Below are 20,785 nucleotides of genomic sequence, written 5' to 3'. Positions count from 1 at the left end.
TCTGTTGATTCAACCCCTCCTGCAGCTCTGCCTGGCCACATGGCAGCCAGCCACTGGCCCAAACTATTCTGCCATGTCCCGGGGTCTTTTCTAGTCCTGTTGCTGGCAAGAACTTCACTTCATCCAGTCGTCCATGAGCTCCTCTGATCCGCCTGTTTGCTGGCTCTGTTCCAGCCCTCCAACATCAGCCATCTCTACAGTCTCGAACAGAGGTGCCTCCAATCCCGATCTGTTCCAAGCCTTGTGCAAGGCTATACACCTGCTGAGCATCCTCCAGATCATGCCTGTGGCATCGCAGCAACCTCTGGCAGGATTCCAAGCTCTGCTGCTGCTCTGATTATGTACCAGACATCTCCTTTCAGATAGGTATTAAGCAACTAACAATCCCCAATTTCTGGGGCAATCTATACAGCTTACAGGCCAGCCAAAAGGCCAGCCACCTCAGCCAAATAAGTGGCCAGAAAGCCCAGCTGGTCTGGCCGACTAGAACTGGCTGACCAGCTGGCAGGCCCACCGACCAGCTGGCCGACCAGCTAGGTCTGGCCTATAAAGGCACAAGCCCCCACACTCCTCTTGATAGGACAGGACCTGCAGCTGCTCCTCTTCTCCTCCATGCTTTGCTGCAGCCCCGCCTGCTCCACTTCTACCTCTCCTCTTCAGATCTGCTCCTCTCCTTCCTACCTTCTGGCTGCTCCATCTTCTCCTCCAGATCTGCCCCAACTTCTGCTCCTCTGCTCCAGATCTGCTCCTCTGCTTCAGCTCTGTCCCTTCTGCTCCAGATCTGTCCCATCCTGCTCCAGATCTGTCTCTTCTGCTCCTCTGCTCCTGATCTGTCCCCTCCTGCTCCAGATCTGCTCCTTATCTTCATCATCATCGAGCTACACGGAGGACTGCGTTACGCTCCCTCTGCTGCTATCTTTTCTACAGTTTCTCTACATGGAATCATCTTTCTGATTCACCTCAGCCACGGTCCTTGAGACACGACAGCTTGAGGTCCTTGTATTCAGTTTTTCATATTACCGACAAGCACTATGTTTTCTGAGTTCCGTTCTTCAATTGTGTCTGAGTATTGTCTACTTTTTGATCGCTCCACTGCAAACCCTATCATTTCTCTATAATAGGTACTTGTCCTGATGTGCTGCCCACATGACAGCCCATGTGCTTCCCATGTGGCAGCCCAAATTCTTGTTTGTATTTTGATTGTTTGCTGCCCACATGGCAGCCATGTGCTGTCCCTGTGGCAGCAGACCAGCCGGCTCCCACTCGTACATAGATACACTTTGACCATGCTCTGGATGCAGTATATATGGCCCACTTGTTACACAAGCTACCGACCCACTTGGGAGATGACACAGATCTTTCACATGCCTCATGCACTTTGGTTTCAGTAGTCCAAGATGGCCGCCAGTAGGTCCTTTCCCACGACTGGCTCTGCAGCCCGCTCCCCATCTGGGACGATGCCCGAGAATCCATGGTTTGATGATGAGGGGAGAGACATCGGATCTCACATCATACGAGAGCAGGCTTTGGGACACCTGACGAAACCTTTGAGATGACAGATCTTGGGGAGCTTCATTACTTCTTTGGCATGGGATTCAAAGGACGGCGGATGGAATACTTCATAGCTAGCACCGGCATTGTCTCGAGCTTTTGGAGAGGTTCCAGATGGCGAATTGCAGTCCAACAATTACTCCCATGGATCCAAGGAAGAAGCTTTCCTGATACGATTCTTCTCCTATAGTGGATGGCATGCAATATCATCAGTTGGTGCGGTATCTTCTCTATCTCACCAACACGCCTAGACATCATAGTTACCAAGGAACGGGAATGTTTTGAGAACTTCCGCGAATGTCAACGTTTTAGGATGGGGGAACGGGAAAGGGGGAATGAGAACGCACGTCATACGACATGTCATCAAATCACATGGAAATATACCAAAATATGAAAACAAAACCTGCACGAAAACACCATGGGAATGCCAAAACCTGCATGGGGACACCATGGGAATGCCAAAAACTGCATGGGAATGCCAAAACTTGCATGGGAACGTGTTTCCGGAACGAGGGGATGTGTTGCCCAGCATCCTGGACCCAATCCACATTATGGATCCCCCTTCCATCATGGAACGACATTCCCCCCATTTACGAAAGGGGGAAGGGTGTTCCCTGGTAGCTGTGCTAGACATATCTTTTGCAGTCGGGATGTTGAGCAGATTCTCACGATGACCACACCAAACACATTTGTCTGTAGGATTGAGAGTTCTCAGATACTTGAAGGAAACTCAAGTGGTATCTTCTACTCGCAAGGGGCTGAGTTGGAAGGATACATCGACTCAAATTGAGGAGATGTTGATACTCAACAGTCTACTATACGGTATTGCTTCTTGCTGGATCACGGCCCATTTCCTCGTCAAGTAAGAAATAGTAGACACTGGCACTCTCATCAAGAAAGTAGAGTACGTACTGCGAGAGTGCCTCGAGCAAAGCTGTCTCGCTCTAACAGCTGTTATCAAATGTGGCGCAGACACAGAATGATCCAGTAGTAATCTAGTGTGACACGAGAGTTGCATTGCTATTGCACATAATCTAGTGTTCCATGATCACACAAAGCACATTGAGATGGACTGTCAATTTATCCATAGGCTGATTGAAGATCACGGGGTGGAGTGCTTGGTGTTCGACCAAGGAGAATGTAACTGATCTCCTGGCGAAGGCACTGTCTCAGGAGCTGCTTGAACGTCTTCTTCAGCATGTGGGTCTAGTCTAGGCCCATAGCTAGGCACTAAGAGGAGGTGTTGAAAGGGTATCACCTACCCTATGAACCCCTTTACAGGGATATTAAGCTTGCCAGGGATTTTTGTTAAGTAATAAGGTGTTATTATGCTTCTAAGTAGGAGCAAGCATCATGGAAAAGGGAGGGAAGAGATGTCCTTTTTTTAGTTTGTAGCAGGGCCTGGCAAACCCCGCTGCTGCAGCAAATTGCAGCAGACTATGGCAGCATTGGAGCTGCTGTGAGCCACCAAAAGCAATCCCAAAATGTGGGCAGCAAAGGCCCAGTAGAAGGCCTTTTATAAGCCAGGTAGGGCAACAACTAGGCCAGCCAGTCTGGTTGGCCCTGGTCTGTTCCAGCCAGCCAACAAAACAGGCTGGTCGCTGACTGACCAACCGCACAGACTGCCAGTCAGCCAATCCAGGGGCTGGAACATCCTCTCCTGCGCCAACCTAAGTCTCTTCAAGTGCCACGTGGAGCAAAGTTATGGTGTAGCGGTAGTCCTTCACGTTTATTGGAACTCTACAGTAGTCTATATTCACAGGTTCAACATTTTGTCCCCCCTACCTCTCATCCAAGGTATTCTATCCCCTCCCAAGTCTCACCTCCCTCCGATTCCAATGCCATACCAAACTCCCTTTGTCCATGGGTACAGGTTTTCTCCAGCCGACCCTCCTTCACCTTTATTGGAACCTAAAGTAGTCTATATTCACAGGTTCAACATTTTGTCCCCCCTACCTCTCATGCAAGGTATTCTCTCCCCTCCCAGGTCTCACCTCCCTCCGACCCTCCACTCCTCCCCTGCTTTACACATACCCAACACAGCAGCCCTTAGTCTCCCCAGACCTCTTACAGCAGCTCCTCACTGAGATACATCGTCTCGGAGCTTGAGATGCTGAGCAACAGCGATATATTGATACTCTAGGCATGATGTTCTCACAATCCAGTGAGCCATCGATCTCCTCTTCGACGGCAAGTAGTGTTGGAAAGGTCACCTCCCCATCTGTAAGCCCCCAAATGAGGAGTGCGTGGGGGAGGGAGACCTAGGGCAGGATGTGCCCAAGAAAGAAGAAAGAGAGGGGCTGCCACATGGGCAGAGCACCTCACAGGATTGTGACCTGCAGATGGTGTCAGCATGGCGAGGGTAGTGGGCAGGTGAAGGGCCTGCAACAGACCCTGATGATGGCGCAGTACAGGCGGGTCAGGACAGCAGGATGTACAGGGCAGTACGTCGCAGGACACGTGGCTGGGAAGAGCCTGGCAGAGGTCAGAACCAGCAGGCCTGGTTGAGCAGCAAATTGTGGCTGTCAGTGGGCAGTGGCATGCCTTATATAGGCTGGGCCCCTGCCTTGATTGGAGGGCCAAAGGCCCTGGAAGTGTGGGCCATAAAAGCCCCGGTTTGTGAGCTCTAATAGGGCTGGACCAGCCACAGTCTGGTCGGCCAGTCTGGTCGGCCAGATTGGGGCAGGCTGGTCGGTTTTTTCAGCAAGGCCCTAGGCCTATAAAAGGAGAGGCTCTTGCCTCATTTCAGTATCCAGCAGTGCAGCTTCCAGCAGAGCAGAAAGGAGCAGCAGAGCACAACCCTTGGGGCCTACATCCAGAAGCTGAAGGAGTACCAGTGTTGCTGCAGACTTAGCTCAAGTGTGAGGCTGAGACCTTGGCTGTCTTCCAGGGCAGCAAGGAGCTGAGGTCAAAGGATGGAAAGTCTACAGAAGCTCCAGGTGGAGCACGCAGGCTCAAGTCTAGAGATAGCCAGCAAATAGAAGAAGGACCTTGTGGTTAGATCAGAGGACCACACCATTGGTGGGACTCTGGATCTATCTCTTTTGTATTGTGTCCATAGTTTTGGACGGAAATATATAAGTTTTGGTGTCTCCTATATCTGGCTGGTTCATTGTCTATTGATGAGTCTGCACACCTATTTTATGCACATTAAGTAAAAAAGTTTGTGATTCCACACCCCACACCCCACACCCACACTATGTGAGCTCCTGCGCATTACTATAAGTCTTCCGCTGCATGTACCCTCTGTTGGGTCATTTCTATCATGGTATCAGAGCCCAAGTAGGAGGCTCACAGGTGTGGGAGCCTGAAGGCAGGGACCTTGCCGAAGGATGACCCTGATTCAGAAGCTCTTGGGAATCAACTTCCACGACTGGAGGATTGTGCCCTTGCGAGAAGGAGGGTGACTCAGGTTCAGTCAGGTGTGTTTAAAGTTCGCAGTCCAGGTTATCTGGAGATGTACTTTTATTGCAAACCTTGCCAAAGGAAGGATGGGTTGAAACAGACCCTCAGAGCATGGTGCCTGGATGACTCCAGGTTGTTCACTTATTATGAGGGGGATGACTGGAAGATCGTGATGGCTGGATTGCTCGAGTTCAGAGGCGGGAACTTGATTAAGGGGGTGGTGCTAGGAGGTGCTACCAAAGATGGACCTGTGTACCAGGATGGTGTGCGGAAGCGGAACCGGACCTCGTGGAGCAGGAGCCACTGGATGAAAAGCCAGGAAAAGATTTCAACACCGAAAGGTTCCAGAGGACTACAACCAGGGAGTTATTGGAACATCATCATCGACGTGTTGGCATTGGGCCGAGATGTGTCGGTGAGAGGGGTTGTTGGAAAGGTCACCTCCCCATCTGTAAGCCCCCAAATGAGGAGTGCGTGGGGGAGGAAGACCTAGGGCATGATGTGCCCAAGAAAGAAGAAAGAGAGGGGGCTGCCACATGGGCAGCACCTCACAGGATTGCGACCTGCAGATGGCATCAGCATGGCGAGGGTAGTGGGCAGGTGAAGGGCCTGCAACAGACCCTGATGATGGTGCGGTACAGGCGGGTCAGGACAGCAGGATGTACAGGGCAGTACGGCGCAGGACACGTGGCTGGGAAGAGCCTGGCAGAGGGCAGAACCAGCAGGCCTGGTGGAGCAGCAAATTGTGGCTGTCAGTGGGCAGTGGCATGCCTTATATAGGCTGGGCCCCTGCCTTGATTGGAGGACCAAAGGCCCTGGAAGTGTGGGCCATAAAAGCCCCGGTTTGTGAGCCCTAATAGGGCTGGACAAGCCACAGTCTGGTCGGCCAGTCTGGTCGGCCAGATTGGGGCAGGCTGGTCGGTTTTTTCAGCAAGGCCCTAGGCCTATAAAAGGAGAGGCTCTTGCCTCATTTCAGTATCCAGCAGTGCAGCTTCCAGCAGAGCAGAAAGGAGCAGCAGAGCACAACCCTTGGGGCCTACATCCAGAAGCTGAAGGAGTACCAGTGTTGCTGCAGACTTAGCTCAAGTGTGAGGCTGAGACCTTGGCTGTCTTCCAGGGCAGCAAGGAGCTGAGGTCAAAGGATGGAAAGTCTACAGAAGCTCCAGGTGGAGCACGCGGGCTCGAGTCTAGAGATAGCCAGCAGATAGAAGAAGGACCTTGTGGTTAGATCAGAGGACCACACCATTGGTGGGACTCTAGATCTCTCTCTTTTGTATTGTGTCCATAGTTTTGGACGGAAATATATAAGTTTTGGTGTCTTCTATATCTAGCTGGTTCATTGTCTATTGATGAGTCTGCACACCTATTTTATGCACATTAAGTAAAAAAGTTTGTGATTCCACACCCCACACCCACACTATGTGAGCTCCTGCGCATTACTATAAGTCTTCCGCTGCATGTACCCTCTGTTGGGTCATTTCTATCATGGTATCAGAGCCCAAGTAGGAGGCTCACACGTGTGGGAGCCTGAAGGCAGGGACCTTGCTGAAGGACGATCCTGATTCAGAAGCTCTTGGGAATCGACTTCCACGACTGGAGGATTGTGCCCTTGCAAGAAGGAGGGTGACTCAGGTTCAGTCAGGTGCATTTAAAGTTTGCAGTCCAAGTTATCTGGAGATGTACTTTTGTTGCAGACCTTGCCAAAGGAAGGATGGGTTGAAACAAACCGTCGGAGCATGGTGCCTGGATGACTCCAGGTTGTTCACTTATTATGAGGGGGACGACTGGAAGATTGTGATGGCTGGATTGCTCAAGTTCAGAGGCGGGAACGTGATTGAAGGGGGTGGTGCCAGGAGGTGCTACCAAAGATGGACCTGTGTACCAGGATGGTGTGCGGAAGCGGAACCGGACCTGGTGGAGAAGGAGCCACAAGATGAAAAGCCAGGAAAAGATTTCGACACCGAAAGGTTCCAGAGGACTACAACCAGGGAGTTACTGGAACATCGTCATCGACGTGTTGGCATTGGGCCAAGATGTGTCGGTGAGAGGGGGTGTTGGAAAGGTCACCTCCCCATCTGTAAGCCCCCAAATGAGGAGTGCGTGGGGGAGGGAGACCTAGGGCAGGATGTGCCCAAGAAAGAAGAAAGAGAGGGGGCTGCCACATGGGCAGCACCTCACAGGATTGCGACCTGCAGATGGCATCAGCATGGCGAGGGTAGTGGGCAGGTGAAGGGCCTGCAACAGACCCTGATGATGGCGCAGTACAGGCGGGTCAGGACAGCAGGATGTATAGGGCAGTACGGCGCAGGACACGTGGCTGGGAAGAGCCTGGCAGAGGGCAGAACCAGCAGGCCTGGTGGAGCAGCAAATTGTGGCTGTCAGTGGGCAGTGGCATGCCTTATATAGGCTGGGCCCCTGCCTTGATTCGAGGGCCAAAGGCCCTGGAAGTGTGGGCCATAAAAGCCCCGGTTTGTGAGCCCTAATAGGGCTGGACCAGCCAGTCTGGTCGGCCAGATTGGGGCAGGCTGGTCGGTTTTTTCAGCAAGGCCCTAGGCCTATAAAAGGAGAGGCTCTTACCTCATTTCAGTATCAAGCAGTGCAGCTTCCAGCAGAGCAGAAAGGAGCAGCAGAGCACAACGCTTGGGGCCTACATCCAGAAGCTGAAGGAGTACCAGTGTTGCTGCAGACTTAGCTCAAGTGTGAGGCTGAGACCTTGGCTGTCTTCCAGGGCAGCAAGGAGCTGAGGTCAAAGGATGGAAAGTCTACAGAAGCTCCAGGTGGAGCACGCGGGCTCGAGTCTAGAGATAGCTGGCAGATAGGAGAAGGACCTTGTGGTTAGATCAGAGGACCACACCATTGGTGGGACTCTGGATCTATCTCTTTTGTATTGTGTCCATAGTTTTGGACGGAAATATATGAGTTTTGGTGTCTTCTATATCTGCTTGGTTCATTGTCTATTGATGAGTCTGCACACCTATTTTATGCACATTAAGTAAAGAAGTTTGTGATTCCACACCCCACACCCACACTGTGTGAGCTCCTGGCATTACTATAAGTCTTCCGCTGCGTGTACCCTCTGTTGGGTCATTTCTAACAAGTAGATCTATCCCGACGGAGCAGTACAACTGAGTAGGAGCAGACTGTGCTCCTCCTCAATTGTACCGAGGAGGAGCGCATTGTATGATGCAGTCTGTCATCGAGGAGACCTCCAAGTAGGTGGATGTAGTGAAAGAAGAGCCTGCATAGGCAGCCATTTCAGAGACTTCACCTGAGCAGCATCAAAGAGCCAGTAAGGCTCTAAACATCAATGTTTGTAGGATTCCCCGCACCACCTCCGCTGTCATAGATGCCATCATTTTTGTGACCTCCATTTGGGAGCATAGGAGCATGGGATTGAGGGGGCCTGGCATATAGGATGCGATCCCAACAGAGACCAACCCCTCGTAATACATTCAGAGATGCCCAGGCTTGGTTGGTGGCATTACACAAGCGCCTAGCCCTACAAGATCATCCACAGAACCATATGGATGAGGATCTCTCTGCTCTGCAGGTAGAGGAGAGACAGACCCTCTTACAGCGAAGGGATGCCACCTGTGCATCGAAAGTAGGCAATCATACGGGAGGAATGACTCTTGACTGGTCCCAGACAATGCCCGTTGACACACCTGCCTAGGGAGGCGGGGTTTATGAGACACAGAGACCGAGACCCTTGTTGGGATTTTAGAGGCCACCTCCCACCTGTGAGGCCCCAAATGAGGACATATGGTAGGTAGACCAGGAACATAGGAGAGAACATGTGGGCAGAGAAAGGCACTGCCCACAGGGCAGATCTGAGGAAAGGTGAACATGGGCAGCATGCAGGCTGCCATTTGGTCAGCATGAGCAGCAAGAACAGGCTGCTGACAAGCCCCAGATGGGTGGGTAGAAGGGCCCATAGTTGGACCAGGGGAAGCAGCAAATGCTGCTGTCAGATAGCTGGAGCAGATCTGCAGACAACAAATGTGTGAGCAGGAGAAAGGCGCAGCAGACAGGTGCAGATTGGAGCAGATCTGCAGCTGGGGGCAGGCAGAGGTTGCAGAAATGTACGGCTGCGACGTGGCAGCCAGGCTTATGTCTGCAGTCTGGGTCGGGCCAGTCTGCAGACTGGTCAGCTGAGTTGGCAGGGCATCCAGCTCTATATAAAGAGCCCCAAGGGGGGGCAGTTCATTCATTCAGTGTTTGGGGTTTTTTTGGTGCCTGAGATTCGGTTGCATACACAGCAGCAGGGAGGTCCAGAAATATCTACAACACCCTGCCATCATGGCAGCAAGGAGGAAAGAAATCAAGGGAGACACCATTGGCTGCAGATGGAAGCAGCAAGGAGGTCAAGGATCAAGGCGCACACAGAACAGGCCCATGTTGAGAGAACTGAGCTCTTGAACGATGAGATTATAAAAATTGCCCGCTTGAAACGTATTCAAGAAAGCTTCCTTAAGGTCACCTCAAGTGGGGAAAGCCCAGCCACAAACTGGCTATACCATTTGTCGGTGCCTTCTTCCAAAGTGGAGGGGAATAGAACAAGATACAAATGTCTCCTTTCCACTCCCTTGGATTTACATGCATACAAGAACCTGCAGATATGGTCATCGGCACTACCTTTGTCAACGCCCCTTTGAACTTGGGAGCCTTGACCGTGACCTTTGCGAGGAGTTGTGGTAGCCGCTCCATTGGTGGAGGAGGGACAAACACTCAAGGTTTGTACAAGGGGAAGGTGATGAAGTGGCCTGCGAGTTCGGACAGTGAGAAAGATTGTGAAAAGTGACAAGAAAGCGAGGGAGAGGGAGGGGAATAAGACGGGGAGACCACCAAGGGCGAGAGAAATTTCCTTGGTCTTCCTCGAGGTCTTTTGTCTAGGGAAGACAGATGCACCAGAAGACCTTCTCCCTGAGGACTCTCCTTGTTTTGTTGTGGAGGGGAGACACTTCCACTTGACCTACAGTTCATGAGCAACGCTCACTCGAACTTGAGAGTCCCGAAGATTTCCTTGGTCTTCCTCGAGGCCTTTGTCTAGGGGAGATAGATATACCAAGAAGACCTTCTCCTCGAGGACTCTCCTTGAGCTTGGTTGTGGACGGGAGAAGAAGGTGCACTTCTTCAATTTGACCTACAATTCATAAGCAATGCTCACTCGAACTTGAGAGTCCCACCATGATCGCCAAAGATTGGTGGAAGTGTCGTCCACTTTATTGGTCTCTTTGGAGAGGGCGAGAATCAAAGAGACACAAAGGAGTTTGCAAAGTATTATAGCCATTGAGCACACACATATGGTAGAATCCCATTACGTTTTTATTTTTACAATTATGAAAGTCTGATGTGGGTCAAATTTTGTTTGCATGATTGGCATGCAAATTTTTTATTCTTTTACGATGCACCATGCATATAGGAATTTTACTCTAACTAAGGCCTACAAAAAATATCGTACCCATCAAACACACACACATATGGTAGAATCCCACGGATGGATATTTTTTTATACATGAGACCTTCTCGGAGTCATACTCAAGACGAGATATTGTCTTTTTGCCCAAGAGACTCATCACAACCCAGAGCCCCCAATACCACTGGTCTTCGGAGTTGGCCTATTGTGACACTAGAAAGGGTACAAGAATCAGGCGGAGTCGGAGTTCTATATATATACCTTTGTAAGACTAGAATATATCCAATCATACAAATTTAGACTTTTTGTTGTTCAAAGAAATAATAATAATAATAATTGAGAAATTTTAGCTGTTGGGGCTTTTGCACCCGCGTAAGATAAATCGATGAAGTTGAATAGCTGATCACCACTTGGATAAGAATTTGAAGAATTTGCATGTCCGCTAAGGTGATAGAAAATTATACCTTTATAAGACTAGAATATATCCAATCATACAAGTTTAGATTTTTTGTTGTTCAAAGAAATAATGATAATAATAATAATTGAGAAATCTAGTTGTTGCAGCTTTTGCACCCGCGCAAGATATCTCAATGAACAACTGATCACCACTTTGACGAAAATTCAAAGAATTTGCATGTCCGCTAAGGTGAGAGAAAAAAATACCTTGGTGAGACTAGAATATATCCAATCATACAAGTTTAGATTTTTTGTTGTTTGAAGAAATAATAATAATAATTGAGGAATTTTAGCTGTTGGGGCTTCTGCACCCGCGCAAGATAACTAAATGAAGTTGAACAGCTGATCACCACTAGGACGAAAATTCAAAGAATTTGCATGTCCGCTAAGGTGATAGAAAAATATTACCTTTGTAAGACTAGAAAATATCCAATCATACAAATTTAGATTTTTTGTTGTTCGAAGAAATAATAATAATAATAATTGAGAAATTTTAGCTCTTGGGAGTTCTGCACCCGCGTAAGATAAATCGATGAAGTTGAACAACTAATCACCACTTGGACAAAAATTCAAAATGTCCACTAAGGTCATAGAAAAATATACCTTTGTAAGACTAGAAAATATCCAATCATACAAATTTAGATTTGTATGATTGGATATAGACCATCTCTCACTAGGCTATGTATTTGTGAAGCGACATGACCCACATGCTAGATTCCTATGGATCCGGATCAGAGGCATATGTCATTGAGACATTCTTCATTGCAATTTGCTACTTCCCTCCAGAGACCTCACATTTTGCCAAGGAACTCCGAGAGGAGTGTGAGACATAGCCGTACACAGCCCTATACCTGAAATCATGGACTTCTCATGCCGCAAGAAAGTTCTCCTCCTTGGAGACTTTAAAACCAGGCCCGCAGAATGTCAAGTATCGATCATTGACTTTCAGTCTGATTATCATATTCCCTGACATTGATCTAGATGAGGCAGATATTTCTCGAGTCTCAATAGACAAGTGAGCCCTAGTCACCCGGTATGGGCACTTTTTCATGGATATGGACACTCTTTCACTTTTTGAATAGACAAGCTAGCCCCCACCTACACCGCCCACCTCTATACTATGCTTGTTGATATTGATGATATCCATGTACTAGAAGATAGAGCCGTCCTAGCCACCTGCTCCCTTCATGATGCGGCTCTTCAATCTTTCCACCACACTACCAAATCCATCCGCCTGCCACCCATTGGATTGGTCCCCTGCAGTAGCTGGAATGATCGTGAGGGTAAAGCCTTGCACCGTGAACTCAGACTCGAGACCGAGCATAACCTTCTAACTTAGGAGGAGACCAACAATAATATTGCATTTAGTCCGTCAAAACAAGAGTAACATCATCCGCCAAAATAAGGAGGAGCTAATATGGCGGAAGTTTCTCGAGCAGAGGTTCCTGCTCCCCTCACTGACCCAAAAGTTTCACACGCATATGGGCGCACCCTGTACTACATCCCTCACCAATCAACGCCAAACCTTTCCAGTTACCTCGCCCTACATCTTGTTCACTTTTCACCACTGATGATATCAAACACACAACCCTGATGCTACACAAGGACTGACCAAAGATCATGAGGAGCCATGCAGTGAGTAAATTGCATATGGCCCTAGTACCCTAGCCCCGATATTTTCAAAGCCATTTAACGAAGCACTATGCATCGGTTTCTAGACCCTTAACAGCATTCTCTCGATCCATAAGGAAGGGGATCCCATGAGTCCGAAAAACTTCAGGACCATTATGATTAGGCATGTCATGACCAAGATTTATGCCTAGACACTTGACACTCAGGTTACTCAAATTGTGGAGCGTGAGGGCTTTAGAGCTATGGGGCAGGCAAACATCTGAGCAGACCATGCAATGATGGACCAAATCTTCGCTCCTCTGAGAGGTATCATTAAGGAGGCTAGAACAGGGATACCTGCAGGCTTTTGCCATGGTGCCACAAGCCCGACTACTCAGGTGATTACATGCTTTAGGGTACAATTAAGACATCATTTGGGCAATCAAGACACTCTAATGCAGCTAAGATACGCTGTTACCCTCTAACATCCTCTGATCAGACATTCAACAAAACTGGTAAATAATAAGGTGATAATTGACTGTTCTAATTAGACTTATAGATAACTATAGTATTTACTACTATGTCATCCTCGGCTTCAATGTAATCCCGAACGCTCATGCATTAAAATGATCCTTAATGATCAAATATAACTTAAAGTATAACTACCGGAAAAGGAGGGGGAGAGCGAAAGCTTTGTAGACTATATTCCATTGATCAGAGCTGATTCTTGAGGACAATTTCCAAACAGCTCAATCCAACTCCAAGATACATCGCTGCCTCTCATTCGTCCCCTTAAAATAAACCAACCCAAAAGAACAAAAAAATGGAGCAGGCATACGTATTCAGTTCATCCACCTAGCTAAGCATTCGGAAACGGAATTTCCATCGTCATGTTCCTTGTTCAACAAGTACTCTATTGATTTTGAAGGCCATGTAAATCCGATACTCTGAATCAAAGTCTTGTCTGACTTGTACGTCCTCATAGGACGCGAGCCATTTGTCTAACAATAATGGACAAGTGTCAAAACCAACTTCGTCGATGTTTGAAAATGAAACTTTTTGCAATGAAAGCAATCTAACCTTTTGCTTGTCTGGCATATGTTCACCACTTTCCATTGACCACACGAGATCAAATTGCTCGTCGGGAAAAGGCTGATTCAAGGCATCAGCGATCTGAAAACTAACCTGAACAAAAATGGATTGGTTTTGCTAAGAGTAAGACAGAGAACAGCCCATGAGCCACATAGTAGATATCATAAGCCGAAGAAATCTAAGCCACGAGCCGATTTTATACCAACCACTGAGTCGCTTTAGAACTCAAGTAGATGACAAAATACTAATAGAATAGAGAAATCCCTACACCTTCTGAGACAGCCCGGCTGAGGAAGTGAGCTGGGTTGCCCTTTTACTTTGATTCGGACTGAGAGTGATGCCCACGACGCTAGCTCCGTACTTCCGGGCTAAATACCGCGAGCTGCCACCGATTCCGCACCCAACATCCACTATTCTCTGTGGCTTTTCATTGCCTTCCTCTACAAGAGCAGCGTCGACGGCGTGAAAACCGTCGATGCAGCCGAATGCTAAAGCATGATTCAGAAGATGAATTAAAAGTACTTTACGTCAACGGCATTGCGAAAAAAGTACCGGTAATGCCAGCCCAAGAAAGGGTCTCTTCGATCATTCTGACTTGCGCTGCGGTGTGATCGGAGAAGAGAGCTGCATAGAGGGGCAAGCCGGGGTCGTAGAAGCCGTGATGCATGTGCTCGCCCCATATGTCCTCCCAGAGAGCGGAGGACGAATCATAGAATTGGGCGATGCCCTGGTTGAGCTCGACGGTACTGCGCTGGGCAGAGCAGAGGGTGAGAGGGGTAGAAAGGGGGGGGAAGGAATGGCGATGGCGATGGCGATGGCGAAGAGGAGGAAGGCAGAGCTGACGATGGGGGAGGAGGGAGGAGGAGAATTGGGAGGTGGCCTGCGAAGCCAACATTCCTAAGTTGAAGGAAACACGTGACTGCTTGCTCTCATACACCCTTAAAGTCGAAGAAGACACTTGACTGCTTGCTCTCTCTCCTATATGAGGATGAGGAGGAGCAATGGGAGGTGGCCATGTTACAAAACCACGGCACACGGCACACGTGACTTCTTGCCCTTAAGAGCTCTTTCAAGGCACTCCTCACGTCTCTCCAAGAGTGGTGTGACAAGCCTTCTAAGATTCCCTTTCATGAAAAGCCCCTTTCTTATTCATGTTAAACTTTTCAACTCTAGTCTCGCTTTGATCTCCATTTGTCTCAACGAATCCTTGGCCTAATTGCATTGCTCCCTTGATAAGTGGGGTCGTGAAACCTTCATACATAATTTGAGGGCTCTTGTGATGCTCGGGATGACAAGGAATCGCTTGAACTAAAGTCTTGAGCAACTCAAGCTAGAAATTCAAAGAGAGAGAGCTACATGTATATAAGCTTGTTTTGCTTTCAATAAATCTACATGTTGTAGGTCATTGTTCTATATGGATATCATGAGCTATTCGACATTGTCACCTCGTACTCATCTCCCAACTTCTAACTTGGTATGAGAGCCATAATGAGAGTTGATCTTGGGAGTCTAAAGAGTCCATGACCCACTATCCTTTCTCCTTGTCCACCTCGTAGAGCTAGCTATTAAATTGTGTGAGCGAGAGTGATGAGTAAAAGAGAAAGAGAGCCACAATAGCATTTTGTTTCTTCCGAAAAACTCAAAGGTTTAAAATCTTTGAAGTCTAATCATGTTGAAGCTTGAGAAAAGCACGTCGAAGATTTGCCTATTGCAATGCACGACATATGAAGAGTTAGATGAGTGCCAATTTGAAATGAAATATCTATGTGCAAGGGTTTGTAAAACAATCTCTATGAGTATGATATTGTGTGGTGTGCACCTCTTCCAACATATCGTAGATGAGAGCATCGTGACACGTAGTTTATTAAATCTAGCCCACTACACACAAGATCCACTCCCAAGAAAGCTCTCGCATAGAGTGATGCCGATCTAACCAAGAAATAAATTACGAGATTTCTGTATGCACAAGTTGAAAGTGGGCCTAAAAACATTGCCTCTCCAATGCCCTCTCATTAATCAATCAATTTTATGCTACATTGAGCATTTGTGACAAGGCATCCCGGACATCTCTCTCTCTCTCTCTCTCTCTCTCTCTCTCTCTCTCTCTCTCTCTCTCTCTCTCTCTCTCTCTCTCTCTATGCACGCACGTGTGTGCACGCATGCAGTGTGCACATGCATGTGCATGGAATGCAGGTGTATGTGTGTGTGTGTGCGCGCGTGCGTGAGTGCATGTGTGCACGCACATGCATGTGTGTGTGTGTGTGTATGTGTGTGTGCGTGCACCTGTAGGTGCATGTGTGTGTATGGGCGCACATGGGTGCACATATGTGTACATGTGCTCACATGGGTGTGCACTCAAGCTTGCAACAACACTACATGGAATGCTTTTGTGTTATAAAGAAATTGATAAATTGAAATATGAATACATATTTTTATGAACCCAAAAGGTGAAAAATCATTACCTACATTGATCGAGAAATCACAAAATGGTTAAGATTTTATGGTGTTTTGTGTACGAACCTATGTCAAACGCATCGACATCTTGTTTGCAAAATCAAGAGTAAGCATGAACTCATCTTATAGAGTTTCAATTTGCAAGTACAATATCAATAATATTGTTATTCATATGTTATATATAATGAATCCATGAACAATAAAGAAATTTATGTGCTATCTTGTGCATGCTATCCTAGTTAATAGTTATATGGTACATTCTTTTATTTCTTTATTAGGTAGGCTGGCAGCTATTTGGAGTGAGAAGAAATTCTTAAGCCACAGGTCTACTTTTTGTAACTCTTGGATTTACAACAATCCATATTAACATTATAATGTGCTTGAACTTATAGAATGGAGTTTTGTATGAGATAGTGCAATCAGCTTAGGAAGAGCTCATGATGAAAGCGAAGGAAGATGCCACCATGATATTGAAATCCCCACGAAAAAGAGAATAGACAACAAATTACATCGCACCCAGTGACATCACTGCCATCTCGTTGTCAAAAAGCCCCTTTTAATAAAAATTTATCTAGGCATTATCCCAAAAATGGATTAAGAGAGAATAGGAGTAATTCCCTCAGTGAAGGGTTTCAGAGGGAACGGTAGTCCAAGATTGGATACTATTGGCTTTAACCTTGCAAATCCAAAATTCTAGGTTTTGCTAAATGGCTTCCTCTTTCCATGTGTCCCATAAAGGACCCCTTGCATTAAAGCCCTCTCCCTAGACTTCCCTATGAACCTCCTCAATACTGTCTAGGCCTAGGAGTGACCATAGACCCAAACCCTCTAGCTCCTTTATAATGCAAGTATTGTCGAGCCCTTTTGGTTTCCTACCTCACCATAACCGAGCAATAGGTTTCTATGTTTATGATTGACATAACATTCCCTTCCCCTTAAGAATGGTTTACATCCTCGAAAACAAAATTGGGAAACCTCTTATGGAGATTGCTTACCCTTTCCCAAGTTGAACTCTCTTCAAGTCTATATTTCCACTCAACCAAACATTCCCGCCATAATGTATGTCGTGTTCTTTTTTCTTGTAAGTCAAATTCTTTAAGGTTCTTTAGGGATTCTAAAGATTCAGATACCCTGAGATAGACTCTCTCATTTACTTTAAACTCCAACCTTCTACAGTGGCGTTTGCATAAAGTCTTGCTCTATCCTGAGTCCTTCTAATGCTATCTTTAGCTTACTTAAGCATTTGATTCATATCCTCAAGAAAGTCTTTGGCTGCTTGAAGCTTCTCTTTTTTGAGTCCCACTGCAACTGGGGCTCTATGTTGAAATGGATACAGGAGGCTGCTACCACATTAAACTTCCCCTTTCAATATGTCAATTGAATAGTAAACCTTTGCATTATTTCAGCCCATCTAGCATTATTTCAGTCCACTTAATGCTTTCTTGATTAAAAATTATCTCAAATTTGGCACCATACAAACAGTGCCTCCATTTCTTCAATTCATAGGCTATAGCATACGGTTCCTTCTTATATGCCAAGTAATTCGTTGGGTACACTCTAACCTTTTTGCTTTCAAAAGCCACTGGTTGACCGTTTTTGTAAAAGTACCACCCCAACAACAAAGTCACTCGCGTCTATTTCAACCACGAATGGTTCATTGGGATCCCCTACCTTTATGATAGGATCAGATGCTATAGCCACTTTTAACTTCTCAAAAGTATTCTTTTGAGGTTCATCCCATATCAAGAGACTTCCCTTCCCCTTAAGCTGGTCCATTATTGAAACAAAAACTTTAGCATAATCTTGGAAGGATCTCCTATAAAATCCAAATAAACCTAAGAATGTCCATAATTCTTGTAGGTTTGTAGGATCTGGCCATTCCAATATGGCCCTTACCTTCTTGGGATATAATATGTCCCAAGTACTTCACTTCTTTAGCAAAGAATTCACATTTGGATTCTTTTGCAAAAAGAGAGTTATCTCTAAGCAATTAAATGGTCCAAGTGCTTTTTTCTTGTTTTACTATAGATTAGGATATCATATAGGAATCCTCTAGCAAATTTTCTTAAATATGGTTGCAAGACAATGTTCATAAGTGTCATAAAAGTTGTTGGATCATTTGTTTAACCAAATGGCATTACTTTGAGCTGATAATGCCCATACCTAGTATGAAATGATGTCTTAGGGACATCCTCTTCTCTAATTTGCACTTGGCGATATCCTGATCTTAAGTCAGTTTTAGTAAAATATTTAGCCCCTTGCAATGGTTCAAAGAGCTAATCAATGAGAGGCATAGGGTACTTATTCTTTATTGTAATTTTATTTTAAGGCTCTACAATCTATACATAAATTCATAGAGCCATCTTTTTTTTAAACCAATAAAACTGGTGATCACCATGGTGAATTACTAGGTTGAATTTTGCCCTTCCTAAGGTATTCAATTAATTGTCTTTTAACCTCACTTTCTTTTGTTTGACAGTCTATACAGTGGTTTACAAACAAGGGTAGATCAAGGAATTATGTCTATTTTATGATCTAAATCTTCAGGAGGTAAACCATTATACAAATTAGACGGGAAATATCTTTAAATTCAACCATGAAATCATTAAACAAAGTTTCATGCTTTTTAATCACATCAAGAGAAAATTTATTATTTTCAAACGTAGCAGAAATATAATCACTAATAAAAGTAAGTACACGGAGGTATACCTCGCATTGTTGTTGTTGTAGAAGTCTTTCCAATTCCATCAAACAAATAAGAGGAGAGTTGGCACATCATATTCTCCTTGAATCTGGAAGACTCTACCATATTTTTGAAACATAATGGAGTTGTTTAAATAACTCCACTATAAGCTATGCCCAAAACTATACAACCATTCTTGACCAAGAACCACATTAGGTTGATCGAGATGCATGATTTGAAAATCCAAGGCATCTTGATAACCTTGGATATCAAAGGTGATGCTCTTTGGGCTCACTAATGCTCCCACAACATTCCAAAGTATTATGATTATAACATTTAAGGAATACCTGAGGGATTTCCTAAAGGTTTTCCTAGATGATATATGTGTTCCTTCCCAATGGGATGATCACCTTAAGTACCCAAGACTTTTGTTCGAAAAATGTCATCTCTAGTAGATCTCCCCCAAATCTTTGAAGTTTCAATTTTGGTTTAAACACGGGGTCATCATTGGACATGCTATGCCCAAAACGAGATCTCCACGGATTATAATAAAATCAAACTTATCCTGGAATTACCCCCATGTACCAATGCAAAACGTGTACAAAGGTTCACTAGGCACACGGGCTGCTATTGCAGATTCATTTACAACTATGCCGAGATTGCCCCGCCCCTTGTACAAATTATTGATCTTTTTCTATGGGACGGAGGAGTGCTAAACCTCCTATGAAACCCTCAAACATGTCCAGGCCTCAGCCCCAATTTCGTGAGCACCTAATTGGGACTTATCTTTCATGTCCATATTGATGTTTCAAAGTTTGCAATAGATGTTGGTGCAAGTAGGTGAGTTTAATTTAGATTATTGATATACTTTGCAAACTGTCAAATGAATGACGTAGAAACAAATTATACCATGACTAAGTGAGAAGGACTTGCCATGGTGTATGCCGTAAAAAAGTCTAGGAATTACTTGTTGGCAAACAAGTTTGTCTTCTCTATAGATCGCTAGGCCCTCCTCTACTTAGTCACAATAAACCATGTATGACAAGATGTATCACATGGTGGATGCTCATCCTTTTAAAGTTTGACTTCACCATTGTTGTAAGGTTGATCACATGTCCTAAATTCCCAACGGAGAACTGGCCAAAAGAGTGGAAGATGATCTTTTGAATGCCCCGTTATTCCTTATCGATCTAGTTCTAGAATGAGTTCAGGAGATCGGACACTTCTTAGCCAATGGATTCCCTTAGGATAAGGCCCTTTATAAAGACCGGTTAGGAAACGTGGCTCCATATCAATTAATAGTCAGCCAGCTCTAACGCATGGGCAAGGATGAAATAATGTGCCCGTTGCATCCATAAGGATGAATTTATGGAGGTTTTGGACAAAGCCCATTTGGGCCTCACAGGTGGTCATTTCGTTGGGGAGCTTATGGCCTGTAAGGTGATGCAATTTATGGTGGCCAACTTTTTTTGTGGATGCGGCCAAATTTGTTTAACGTTGTGACCTCTGCTAGCAAGCCTCCATCCCCCACAACTAGGACTATATGCCCCTAACAGGAGTCCTTACAGATTTTTCTAGGACCAATCAGTCTGGCAACAGCTAGAGGGACTCAGGCCCGATATAATCATGGGGCCACATATTATTTTACAAAGTGGGCAAAAGCTAAGGCCACTAGGAAGGCGGATGCGACGATGACCACTAAGTTCCTATATGAGAACGTGTTATCACGCTTCGGCCTTCCACTGGAAATTGTAAGAGACCGAGGAACACATTTTATTAATGATACAATCCACATTCCTCATATCATAGGAAGTCCACACCCTATTACTCTAGAGCAAACGGCTAAGCCGAGAGCTCAAACAAGACCTCGTGCGACACCATGATGTGCATGGTAGAGGCCAGTCATGATGACTGTGAACATAGACTCACCATGGCAGTGTGGGCTTACCAGATGGCATATAAGGTCGCCATCAAATTGCACCCCCTTTAGCCTAGCATTTGGGGTGGAAGCAGTCATGCCTATGGAATTCAGAGTCCCAAGCCTCAAAGTTGTAGATAGGCATAGATTATCCAAAGAGTTGATTCGAGAAAGGCTAATCGAGCTTGAAAAGCTTGAT

The 20,785-nt window shown here is 46.0% G+C and overlaps 1 protein-coding gene across 1 annotated transcript in view; it reads right to left on the bottom strand.

Moving 5' to 3' along the window:
• The window catches only part of G-TMT (gamma-tocopherol methyltransferase), a 39,201-nt gene extending 24,559 nt beyond the window's left edge, over positions 1 to 14,642 (bottom strand). Inside the window, exons 1-3 of the mRNA XM_087394625.1 lie at positions 14,084 to 14,642; positions 13,802 to 13,971; positions 13,520 to 13,624 (exon numbers count right to left, since the gene is read on the bottom strand). Of these exons, the coding sequence (XP_087250751.1) occupies positions 13,520 to 13,624; positions 13,802 to 13,971; positions 14,084 to 14,426 (618 nt within the window). The 5' untranslated portion in view covers positions 14,427 to 14,642. The remainder of the gene's footprint in view (positions 1 to 13,519; positions 13,625 to 13,801; positions 13,972 to 14,083) is intronic.
• Positions 14,643 to 20,785: the final 6,143 nt, after the last annotated feature.

The sequence above is a fragment of the Dipteris shenzhenensis genome, chromosome 23 (genome assembly GCF_047967505.1).
Source record: "Dipteris shenzhenensis isolate YYH24624 ecotype China chromosome 23, Dip_SZ_1.0, whole genome shotgun sequence".
NCBI lineage: Eukaryota > Viridiplantae > Streptophyta > Polypodiopsida > Gleicheniales > Dipteridaceae > Dipteris > Dipteris shenzhenensis.
Note: the sequence above shows the minus strand (reverse complement) of the source record. Positions and strands in the feature narration are given on the sequence as shown.